The sequence below is a fragment of the Symphalangus syndactylus genome, chromosome 8 (genome assembly GCF_028878055.3).
Source record: "Symphalangus syndactylus isolate Jambi chromosome 8, NHGRI_mSymSyn1-v2.1_pri, whole genome shotgun sequence".
In the NCBI taxonomy this organism is placed as follows: Eukaryota; Metazoa; Chordata; class Mammalia; order Primates; family Hylobatidae; genus Symphalangus; species Symphalangus syndactylus.
In genome coordinates, this window is record NC_072430.2 from 100,588,504 (window position 1) to 100,601,554 (window position 13,051).

Consider the following 13,051-nt stretch of genomic DNA (forward strand, 5'->3'; position numbering starts at 1 on the left):
GCATTCACACTACAGAGAAATCTTTCGTGAAAGGAAGAGTCTGTCAATGTAGCAAACTTCACTACTGTCTTATTTAAAGACATTGTGCAGCTACCCCAACCTTCAGCAACCACCACCCTGATCAGTCAGCAGCCATCAACATGCAGGCAAGACCCTCCACCAGCAAAAACATGACTTACTGAAGCTCAGATGATCATTAGCATTTTTTAATGATAAAGTCTTTTTAAATTAAGGTATGTACATCAGTTTTTTCTAGACATAGTGCTATTGCACACTTAATATTTAGATTACAGTATAGTGTACACACAACTTTTACATGCACTGAGAAACCAAAAAACTTTGTGTGACTGGCTTTAATTTGCTATTTATTTTATTATGGGAATCCAGAACCGAAACCACACTATCTCTGAGTTATGCCTGTATTGTTTTCCATAATGGCTGTACTAATTTACATTCCCACCTACAGTGTGTAAGGGTTCCCTTTTCTCCAAATGTCACCAACACTTGTTATCTTTTGTCTTTTTGATAACAGCCATTCTAATAGGTGTGGGGTGATATCTCATTGTGGTTTTGATTTGCATATCCGTGGTGATTAGTGATGTTGATTTTTTTTTTCATATACCTGTTGGACATTTGCTTGTCTTCTTTTGAGAAGTGTCTATTCTGGTCCTTTGTCAATTAGATGGTTTAAAGAAAAATATTAACACTATAGCCAATCATCTAAAACTGCAAAAAATCAAGAAGGTGGTGAGCAAGTAATTAACAATTGGGAAATACCAGACTACAATTCTCAGCACAGGAAAGAAAAATGAAGACTTGGGACATAGGACACTGAAGTTCCAGCCTTGACTCTTCCCCCAACAAGCTGTAGGGTATCATCATTCTAGACCTTAGTTATTTATTTATAAAACATAAGCTTAAACTTTGGGATCTTAGAGCTCTAAGATATATGATGATAATGCTTTGGCTCACTGTTGCAATCTTACTTTATTTTATTCTCCAAATGTGAAGAAATATGAAAAATGTCAAAATATATTACCATGACACTTTTTTAAGACTGACAGTCAAAATATAGTTGTTCTGCCATTCATTTTTGAAGACATAATCAATCCATAGACACTGAGAGGTCTACTTAAAGTGTGGTCCAGAGAAATGCTGGTAAATTATTGGTTACCAGTCCATGACAATATAAGAAGCTTGAGCCAGAATCTGAAATACTTCATCAAGAAACTTTAGTTTAGGTGTTTTTTTTTTATATAGCAACATTTTCTCATTGAAGTAATCATTATATTGATTTACATTCTGGAGACAGCACCTTATCTGTTCACAGATCAGTAACAGTTTGCAGACCAGTACTTTGAATAACTACTGCTATATAGCATAGTATACACTTTCACATTTTCATTATGCAAAATAAAAAAATAAATAATTGTCTTAACGTGCACTTTCCTAGTTCTGTTAAGTACTTGAAGTTGCCTACAAATGAGAAATAGCAAATGAAGCCTTTTGAAGTGTTTCTTTTTCTTTTGAACAGCCAGAAAAATAAGCATAGGTCCAAAGGTGAAGGGGAATTAGATAGTGAGCCTGAAACAAATTTAGCATGATCTACATCCTCTTTAAACTGTTTCCATTTGATTCTTCATGGAATGCTGTTTGTGTTGGATGACCTAAGTGTCTTTGTATAAGATAAGCATTTGGTTCTTTTTATTTGGTGCACTTAGGAGGAGGCAATAAATAGCACTGTTAAATTTGAGAGGAATCAATTCTAATTTGGAGACCAACAATAAATTATAAGCCTAGTGATTTCCACAAACCATCTGCAAGGGATTAATTGTTGTAATTTGGAGATTTGGGCCTATAGCTCCATTGTGATCATCTCTAGAAATCTCAGGGTGTATACGAGGCTTTCTGGAAGGAGGAAATATAATTAGCATATATTTTGAGAACTGTGTTCACACCCAAAGTCTTCTCAAATAATGCTTTGATATTTTCAACTTTTTTCTTTGTATTTCCAATAGGGCCTATTTACTGCCTAAAAATGCCTAAAGAAGGATTTATTTTTCTGATTCACATGCATATGTTTTCCCTCCAGATTAGAAGTGCTACAAGTCATCTGGAGTGAGTTGTGCAGTTCAAAACATTCTGCCCAATGAGCCAAACAAAAACAAAACTCACATTTCTAGAGGGGAAGAGAATGTAAGCCAAGAGAAACACAATCAAAATGCAGAGTGTGCCAACAAGCCACACCTCGTCAGCTTGATGTTCTACTAAATTCCTTCTCCTTTGGGACTTATTTCTATAGAGACCATCTCTCTGTTCCATAACTAAAACTAGAAGTTGCTAGGAAACAGTCAGGCTTCTCAGGACACAACTGAAGGGGAGAGGCTGCTTCCTACCAAAAGGTATAGAAATCTGAAGCTATTTCTGACATACATGCTATTGTTATGAAACCAGCATTCTCAGCACATCTATTTCACAGAGCCCAAGAGAGAATTTATTATGCATGTTCCTGTTTAGCCACACAGTATTAAATGTATGACTTAACCTGAGCCTCAAAAATTTTTTCCCATTCTAACATGGTGTTTTCTCTTTTTTTTCACTTCCTCTCCAAATGTATCATTTTACCTACTTTCATTTAATAGCATCCAAAAAATTGTTTTGCACATTTTCATGTTATTAATTATTCATTCGAAAGATTATTCCCAACACAGTATTGGTCCTATTAAAGCACTGAAAATTTCCACATGGCTTGGAGTTACTGTGTTCAGAATTTTTATATCAAAATTTGTGTTACTTCTTTTAAAAACAACCTGGTGGCTTTCACAGATATTAAAATAGTCCTTAACACTCTCCACGAAGTAGTAACTACCAAAGCAGCCCACTCATTCTTTATCTTGCCTTTAAAAGCAGTTGTTACCCTTTTCCCTTATATTTCTAGCTGTGTTTGTGGCTCTATTAGGAACAACTGCAGGTACAAGAAAGCCTGCTGCTGACTTAAACAAAGAAAACATTTTTTTCCACATATAACATGAACTTCAGAGTGCCAGTCCAAGATCTATTTTCTGCTCTGCCATCCATAGCTTATTATTCTCTTGACTGATGCCTCATGATTGCTACATGGATGCAACAGCTCAAGACATCGTATCTTTTCACCAGAGTTCCAAGTACAAGAGGAGAGGAAGTTTAAAAGACTCTTCATGAAACTCTGGCTTTTATTGGAAAGCAAAGTTCCCCCAAAGGTTTCCCATTAGATCTCATGGGCAAGAACCAAGTCACATGTCTACTTCTAGACTACTCAAAGGTTAGATTAGCGTACAAGTTTAGACCTTTCCTGAGCCTAGGGAGGGCCTACCTGCCCTGAGATTAAGGACTTACTGCTCACCACACTGACCCCATCAGGGTTCTGACTACAGAGAGAAGGGGGCAGAAAATGGACCCTTGTGGGGTCTGGGATGCCAGGTCCTCATCCCTCTTTCCTGCTAGGGATAGAAATCTATTAGAAAATATAGTAAGAAGTGACAACATAGATGTAAGCAATCAATTTTATTCAGAGTTCTTTGGAAATGGCTAGAGGGGAAAATTGAGACCTCTTATCTCCCATCCTAAATCACATTATAAAGGAACTTCTGCTTCAGGCCTTAATGAAGTAATTAGCACCAGACTAGCCTTCCCAATGTACATAACTATAAAATTAGAAGTAGAAGTGGTTTTCAGACATTGGAAAACAGATGGTGTTAGACTATAATCTCAGAGAAAAGAGAAACTTATGAGGTGACTCTATGATCACCCAAATCTCAGATGGAGGACAATTTCCTGAGTGTAGAGCAAGAAGCTAGAGTCCATAGCAGTTCTGCTGAGCTTGGATACAGAGATCAGAGTCTGGGTCAACTGGAGTACTAGAATCTCCAGGCCAGGGCCCTGGAAAGAAAAGAGCTCTAGAAGGATGAGGGCCAGAAGTCCACAAAGGCAATCCCCTACAAATCTTTGGCCAAGGTCTGGGCTGCACATGCCCAGAAAGAAATGACCAAGGCTTTATGGAGAGCAGCTTTACAGGGCTGAGAGGACAACAGAGTGACCAGAGGTTAAGCAGTGCTGGTGAATGTTGGAGCTACAGCCCAGTCAGAGTGAAGAGACCTGGCTAGCACTCCAGGCATCCAGCCAAGACATCAGAAATGCTGCTGCTTAGGAATAAGCACAATATAGTAGCATAAGGCCTACCACACAGTTATTTTACCACAGCCCAAAAGCAAGACCTAACAAAATCCATAGGGGAGACCAAACTCGGAGGATGAATTCCACCAAGTTAGAAATAGTAGAAAAATACACTGGCCTTTCCACAGATCCAGTCTAACAAAGTGTAAAAAATCAAACCTACACGAGTTCAAAGAAATAAATCTGCTTATTAGAAAAAAAAAACAACATTGTTATTCCACAGAACTCAAAATTTCTACCATATAGAATCCTTAATATCCAGTGTAAAATCAAAAAGTGCTAGCTATGCAAAGAAACCAAAAAATAAGAACCATGGTCAATGAAAAAAAAAATAGTCAACAGGAACTTATCCTGAGATGGCCTAGATGTTGAAATTAGAAGACAGAAACTTTAAAGTAGCTATATTCAATTCAGTTTGAAGAACTGAACAGAAATATGATCTGAATGAGTTAACACACAAGAAATCTCATAAGAGAAATGAAAACTGGAAAAAGAGAAATGCATATTCTAGAAATGAAAAGTCAAATAACTCAAAGTTTAAAAATCCACGGGGTGGAATTGACAACAGAATGAAGACAAAAAAAAAAAGGGCAAAGTTAGTGAACTTGAAAATAGATAAATAGAAATTATCAAATTTGAATATCAAAGAGAAAAGATGTTGAAGGAAAATGAACCAGGGCCTCGGGGCCTTGCAGAACAACATGAAATGATTCTAACATATGTATAACTGGTGTCTCAGAAAAAGAAGAAAAAATAAAAATAGAAAAAATATTTGAAGAAATAATGGCCAATATTTGTCCAAATTTCATCAAAAACATTAACTTACGAAGCTCAGAGAATATTAACTGGAATAAATAAAAAGAAAATCACACCTAGGTATAGCATAGACAAACTGCTGGAAACCAAGGTAAAGAGAAAAATCTTGAAAGTAGCCAAAGGAGGGGAAAAAAGACATGTAACATACAAGAGAACAAAGACACAATGATAACTTATATAAGAAAGACACAGAAGCTTCTTGAAATAAACTGATGAAGAGTTATCACTTTTCAAAAGGGATTTATTTCCTAATTCTGCTTTCCTAGTGATAGCCTTGGATTAATTCCAGACTTAGGACTCTGACCTATACTTCTTCCTCTAGAAAGTAAAATATAACAACATCAAGATTTTGTGGGTTTGGTCACTTGGAGATAAGATTCATTGTGGTTGGAATTCCTTAGTTCCTTCCTGATTAAATTTAGACAGGGAAATAAAGCAAGTGTGTGTATGGGAATCAACTTTTAAAGTGATCCTAGCAGTTTAAAGATTAAGTTATTCATACACAAAATAAATCATCTTATATGAGAAAGTAAAATTGATTATTTCCCAAATAAATATCATAAAAGGATTTTTAAAACTACAATTTGATATTTTTAGTCTTATATTAAGTCTTCTATTAAGATTATAAAATAAAATCTAAAATGGTAAAAAATGAGAAAATCTAAAGAGAAGTTATATGAAGTGCAAAAGAGTGAAATTACATTCAGATCAAAAGGGTTACGTCTAAAGTCCCAACAAAACTAAGATTTTTTGTGAACATAATAATACAAATGTAATTTTTAAATTATGTATCTTCCTCAATTTGATTATATTTTTAAACACACTTAGGGAAAATGCTGTGAAGACTTTTCCCCTTTTTTGGTTACCATAAGGAAAAAAAAGAGAGATGATAATTCATTAAAGCTTTGCCCATTTTAGATTTTTTGCTTTCCAGCATGATTAACCATTAAGAGTTATATAAGTGAATACAAATCAAATGTTTTTATTTCAGTCAATATAAAATTCTTTATCCCAGAGAAAAATACATTTCAGTGGGTTGAACAATCTAACAAAATTTCAGCAAGAGTGTTGTTTTGCCTCAAACAGGGCTTCTCAACAGTGGTGCTATTAGCATTTGGGGCTAGATCACTGTGGAGGGAGGCTGTCCTATACATTGCTGGATGTTTTACAGCATCCTGGCCTCATATCCCCCTACCCAGTTGTGACAACCAAAAATGTCTCCAAACCTTGCCGAATGTCCTCTAGGGGGCAAAATCTTCCCTGGCTAAGAAGTACTGCCATAAACAGATGGGTCTTTTTTTCCTCTGATTTATTCGTTAAAAAAAAAAAGGGCGGCAGGGTGGTGGGGGGATGCTTGGCTTACAACTTACATTGAAAGCAACAATATCTTCCTAATATCTGATGCTAAATTTTGGAGAGAATTTTCTTCATTCAATGAAAAGTTCTCCAACTTTGGAAAAAGTCAGATTTTATTATTGGGTTGGATTTCAATTTTCTTTCAGTTTAGTTGGTAGGTTAGATTTTTGCTTTCCAATGTGGCAGACTTCATACTTTTTGGGATGTTTCATTCATCACTCACTCAGCAAATGTAAGTTCACTAAGAACAACAAGCATAAATTAGCTAAACAGAGCTGGACTGTTTTTATTAAAACAAATAGCAATTATTTATAAGTCATTTGTCAGGAAAACATGACACTTCCTTCCCCTAATTGATCTAGAACAGAGTCATGAAATTTAAAAATAAAAAGACATCTTAGGCTACAAGTAGTTCTTAACAAAACTCAAATTTTAGAAAATACAGAGCTTTTAAAATGTCATCTAAATCTACACATCTCTTTCATCAGTTTAAAAATGTTAGAAATGTTAATAGATATCTCTTTCTAAAATGGGACTGCTGATCAAGAGAAAGGTGAAGTTTTATTGGTGCAATTACTTTTGCATCGACCTAATAGAAAATACTGTAATACCTGAAGGTTCTGAAGGTTCTGACATTTAATGAGGTAAAGATGTAACCACAAAATTCATAATATAAGCAAATGTACTACTGAATCTCCTCCTCCCAAACAAGAAAAAAAATAAATTCCCAGAATCTGCTATGTGTATATGTGCATGTGAATTTTTTTCCAGGAGAAAATGCAGAATGGTAAAAATGTCAAACTAAAAACTTGTACGCTCTGAGTCACATGCAAGTCCATTCCATTCGACTCACCTATATGATAAAGTCCAATCCAATCACTGGGGTCCACCTCCTCTTTAATGTCCCAGAAGATAATGAGGTTCTGGGCTTGCCCCAGAGTGTACTCATACATGCTGGCAGTTAAGCTGGAGCGGCTCTCGGAAGTCACCAGGTCGGTGTCGCTGTTGGCCCGCTGCAGGGTCATGTTCTCTGGCATGGAGCTCTGGGCAGCGAGGCTCTGGAGGTTCTCTGGGCTCAATGTGTACCGCATCTGGGGATTTCGACGCCTCACAAAAAGCAGGTGCTCCCGGGCTGAACTAGCCATCCCGTCTGCCTCTCTGGGGTTGGCTGCCTACAAAGCTGCAAGAGACAGATAAACATAAAACATTAGTGCTACAACACGAAGAATTAGATTTAAGCTTTCCAGACATAAAGCCTTAAAGGTTGTTTATTAAAGCCTGATCATGCAATAATCTTCTGTTGTCAAAATAAAACCTATTATTCTACTGTCAACTGACGATGTCAGAAACAGCTTCTATAGAGTCAAGTCACATGATGGCAAAGGCTGTCACATGCCTGTGACCCTCGATTTCACTTGGCACAGCTTTCTCCTAGCAATCAAGGAGGAGAGGATTTCCCTGCCATCCCTTTTAGGTCTATCCTTTCCCAAACACCCCATGTTCAAACATGGCATCCTCTTCTCCTTTTCCATCCCACACACATATTTATTTGCTGCTGCAATGAAATTTTATAATAGCAAGACACATGCCAAACACAGTTGAAGTACACCACTAAGTACAAGTTCACTTGCTCAGTTTCCTTAGCATAAGAATGTAACTCACTGAAATCTTTTCAGGAGCTTGCTCAAATGTCACCTCTTCTCCTAAATACAGTGGCCATCACATTTAAAACTGCAGCACCCCAGCATTCCCCATCCCTCCTTTCTTGCTTTATTTTTCTCTATAGCAATTTTTGTGATCTAATATACCATACAATTTACTTATTTATGTGGTTATTGTCTACTTCCCCTGACAAGAATGTAAGTTTTACAAAGGCAGAGATTTTCATCTGTTTTGTTGGCTACTTTATCCCCAGTAACAGTGCCTGCTACACAGTACATGTCGATAAATATTTGTTAAATGAACAGATGCAGGAAGAGTAAGCATCTTTCTCCTAGATACTTCTTGGCATAACTTGTATCTCCAGTCCCTTTCCTGAGCCTGCCCCTTGCTATCCTGACTTTCTGGCTGGTCCACATTATTTGGGCCATCTGGATCATGATAAGCTATTTCCTTTGGCTCCCACTTGGCCTCCATCCAAAGGAACAAGGCCTTCCCTGTTGGAACTTATACAGCCCCTTTTTGGCTCACTGAGTCTAGTTCTAAAATACTTCCAGATACAGACAGAGACTCCAGTACCTCCCGTACTTTAACGCAGTACAACTAAGGTTCTATCTACCAGCGCCTTACCTGTTTGCCATGGGTTTACATTACCTCACTCGGATCTCACTAGCTTTACATAGAATTGATCTGATTTTCTTCTGTACCATCCCTTTCAGAACTACATAATCCACTCATGAATTTATGGATTTAACATTTATTCCGCACTCTTAGTACCTGCCACCATCTTCATTATGCCATGTTTCATTTCAAGGCAAACCCTATTGGGTCCTGGGAAGTCTATGAAAAAACTTTCTGCCACTCACATTAGCACTTCTCATATGATATATTTCAACACCCACTGCATGAGTTTTCTTTTAAAAAACAAGCAAAGTAACCTTGGGTGCAATATTTACATGACAGCTAACAACCTTGGCTACTGAGTCTGAGAGGGGGGCAAGGGAAGATAGGGTTCCCTAATTTCTCCCATCCTCCAATTCAGTTCACAGACGCTTTGGATAAAGAGGACATGCTTCTGTGCTAGGTTTATAGCACTTGCAAATGTATTTATTCAAATAGTTTCTGCCATAAAGTAGATCTCATACTTTGAGCACTATCTCTTGAATGAAAATAACTTGGACAAGATATCTTTTGTGAAAAGGATAGAAATAAAAATTAACAGATAAGCTGATTTTCTCAGTTCAATGGTTTTAAATTCCATATCTCTCTTCATAAAGTCGGCACTTATTTTCTGTATGTGGTCTATGGTAACTCTAATACCATAAAAAAATCCATAATTGTTAGAAAATCTCCAATCTATGAAGCTTAAAATACAGGTCAACTTCTAATCTGATAGTTTCATGAAATTTCATTTTACTGACTTTTTCTTTATAAACTCAGTGAGTCATGCAGCACATCAGCTTCAGCAAGAACTATAAATAATTAACTCCTAACACATTGTAGTTGAATAAAAAATGCAGGCTGTATATAACTAAACTACTTCCCTGAAAGAAAGAAATAGGCCACAACCCTTATAGCTTAAAACCACAACAGAAGAAACACTGATAATTATTCTGCTCTAGAAAAAAGTGAAATAACATGTATGTATGCCCACATTACTGTTTTTAAATTGTCTGTACTTAAGCAGAGAGATAGGTTAGCACAGCAGCTAAGAGAAAAAGCTCTACAGCCCAACTTCTGGATTTCGGTTATATCTTTACTTTCTATCATTCTGTGATCTTAGGCAAGTTATTTTAACTCTCTGTCCCTCTGTTTTCCCACCTATCCAGGAAGAACATAATAACATCTGCCTCATAGGATTTTGGAGAGAACTAAATAAATCAGTACAGATAAAACATTTCAAACAGTATCTGGCATATAGTAAGTGCTTGGTCAGGTTTAGCTATTAATACCATTATGTGACTACATTCTACTTTAATTATATCAAGAACTGGTTTTAATACTCCCATAATTCCCATCACCCCTTCTACTTAATCAGCATCTTCAGTATTTCAAAGCATAGCCCCTAACAGAAACAGAAGAGCCTTGTAGGCAGTGAAGACCTCAGATATCTCAGAGCCCAAGCTTTGGCCCCATAACACTGACAAGAGCCATTCCCTGGTCTTCAAGCTGGGCACGGTGGCTCAAGCCTGTAATCCCAGCACTTTGGGAGGCTGAGGCGGGCAGATCATGAGGTCAGGAGATCGAGACCATCCTGGCTAATACGGTGAAACCCTGTCTCTACTACAAAATAGAAAAAATTAGCCGGGCGTGGTGGCGGGCACCTGTAGTCCCAGCTACTCGGGAGGCTGAGGCAGGAGAATGGCGTGAACCCGGGAGGCGGAGCTTGCAGTGAGCAGAGATCACACCACTGGACTCCAGTCTGGGCGACAGAGCGAGACTCTGTCTCGAAAAAAAAAAAAAAAAAGTTGAAACTCAACTTCATCACCAGTAGTGGGTTCATCATTCATGCAACAAATTACTGTGCTCCTCCTAAGTGAAAACCATTAAGGATACAATAGAGCAAAAGTCAAAGTCCCTAGTTCAAAAAAGCCTGCATTCTAACAAGAAAAGACATGCAACTAAGGGCCAAAAACCAAATACACAATACATATTTGTTTTCAGTGGAAGAACAAAAAGAGTTTGAAATGTGTGAATCTGCTAGCTTAATTGCACCTGCAAAAATGTATAGACCATCTACTACTACATGTCTACCATAAAGCTGCAGCGTATGCTAAATAGTAAAAAGAGTAAGGTATTTTTTTTTCAATTTCTTTCTTTTATTTTCCTAACAGAGCCCTTTCCCTGTGGGAACTTGAAATTTTGGGGAACAAAAGCAAATATTCATATATGAGATAATTCAAGCTGGTATCAATGGCACTTTATATACATGTATAATTAGTCTTAACAAATACGTTGTGGGGACAATAAATGTTGTAGGGCATCTGAAAGTGATAAAAATATATTTATAATGGGTTAACCTTTTCCAAAGCACTTTCACATCGGGTATCTTGAGTAAGGCCTCAGAATGTTGTGAATTAATTCTGAGAGATAACATCATTATCTCTGTTTTCAGATGAGGAAACTGAGACAGATTTGTAAGGAAAAAGTTTGGCTGAAGAAGACAGAAAACACTTGGTGGCAGAGGTGATATCTGAGGTGAGCCTTAAAGAATTAGAAAAAAAAGAAACGCATGAAGAGCATTCTAATTGGAAGCATGGATACAAAGAAACTACCAAGGAAGAGTACTGGGAGGCAGGGAAGTAAAAAACAAATGTAGAGTTTCCACAGAACCCGGTGAAGATGATGAGAATCCTGCAAAAGAAACCATGCACCGGCTGAGCACGGTGGCTCAGGCTTGTAATCCCACCACTTTGGGAGGCTGAGGCAGTCAGATCACCTGAGGTCAGGAGTTCAAGATGAGCCTGGCCAACATGGTAAAACTCTGTCTCCACTAAAAATACAAAAATTAGCTGGGCATGGTGGAACATGCCTGTAATCCCAGCTACTCGGGAGGCTGAGGCATGAGAATCACTTGAACCAGGAAAGTAAGGGTTGCAGTGAGCCGAGATCACACCACTGCACTCCAGCCTGGACAACAGAGTGAGACTCTGTCTCAGAAAAAAAAAGCACCAGCCTTGGAGGGGGTGGGTCACCACAGTGCTCACTGACGAATGCAAGCCCCAACGTGACACATAAGATACTGAGGCTCCATGAGGTTAGGCCCACCCAGCGTCACAAAGCTGATGAGTCAGTCACACGCTTAATAACAAAGTTAAAGCGGCAGAGAGAAAAATCAAAGAGAGAGAGAGAGAACTTCAAAGTCAAGGAAGGAGAGACTCCAAGGACAGTGTCAAATGCTTCAGGGAAAGACTGAGGAGTGGGGAAAATCAGTGGCCAAAAGGGTTAGCATGGAGTGGTAAAAGTGGGGTAAAGAATCCAGACTCTTCCTCAAAAGGCTGGACGGCGAAGAGAAGGAGGCATGTGGGGAGGGCGACATGGATTGAGACAGAGTTGGGTTTGTTTGCTTTCACGTTTTGTTTTGCTTTTAGGATGGAAGAGATTCTGCATGTTCCTAACGCCAGCATCGGAACTAAGAAAACAGGAAATATTTGCTGAATGAATAAAAACTGAGAGAAAAGGGCCAGTAAAGAGGAGAGAATGAATACGTAGGAAAGAGAGGAGACATAGTACAGAGCATGGCTACTAGGCTGAACAAAAGCTGGAAGACATAGGACAGGTGGAGAATTAGCCCAAACCAGCACTGTCCAATTGAAATATAACACAACCCATGGGTGTAATTTAAAATTTTCTAGTAATCACATTTTAAAAACATAAAACAGATGAAAATTTTAATAACATTTTATGTAACTCACTATATCCAAACTTACTGTTTCAACATTAATATAAACAGTTACTAATTTTTTTCTTTCTTTTTTTAAATACTAAGGCTTTTAAATCCAGTGTGGATTTTACACTTAAAGCACATTTCAGTTCAAACTGACCACATTTCATGTGCTCCACAGCTACATACAGGACCAGGAAGTACAGATTTAAACCATGGAGGTGCCCCCACTTCCTTTTCAACTCTATTGATCAGAAAGACCCTGAAGGTAGCTCAGAAGAAGATGTCATTGAACTAGCTGACAATAATGTGTTAATAACCAAGAACTCCTTAATCCTTCCAAGAGTTCTTTCATTACACTTTAGCACAAAGATGCTTTTTGAGCCAAATCTCTAATAGGAATCATTGTTCAGTCCTGTTATATGAAGACATCCAGTCCGGGGGTGGATGGTTTTCTGGGGATAGACTTGAAGATGGGGAGGTTGACAAGTCTCAGAAAGTCTTTATATCTCTTTTTGCTTCTTTTCTTCTACCCTGAAGCTGTATAGTCTTCAAAAGCCGAACAGTGTCCCAGAGGTGCTTGTGTGTCAGGGGAGGAGATGAAGTGGGGAAGGGATGGAGGTT

General features: G+C 37.9%; 1 protein-coding gene across 4 annotated transcripts in view; it reads right to left on the reverse strand.

Moving 5' to 3' along the window:
- The window catches only part of HECW2 (HECT, C2 and WW domain containing E3 ubiquitin protein ligase 2), a 405,698-nt gene that overhangs the window by 239,171 nt on the left and 153,476 nt on the right, over positions 1-13,051 (reverse strand). For all 4 annotated transcript variants that reach the window (XM_063644845.1, XM_063644843.1, XM_063644842.1 and 1 more), the window contains exon 2: positions 7,238-7,564. In XM_063644845.1, the coding sequence (XP_063500915.1) occupies positions 7,238-7,529 (292 nt within the window). In that variant the 5' untranslated portion in view covers positions 7,530-7,564. The remainder of the gene's footprint in view (positions 1-7,237; positions 7,565-13,051) is intronic.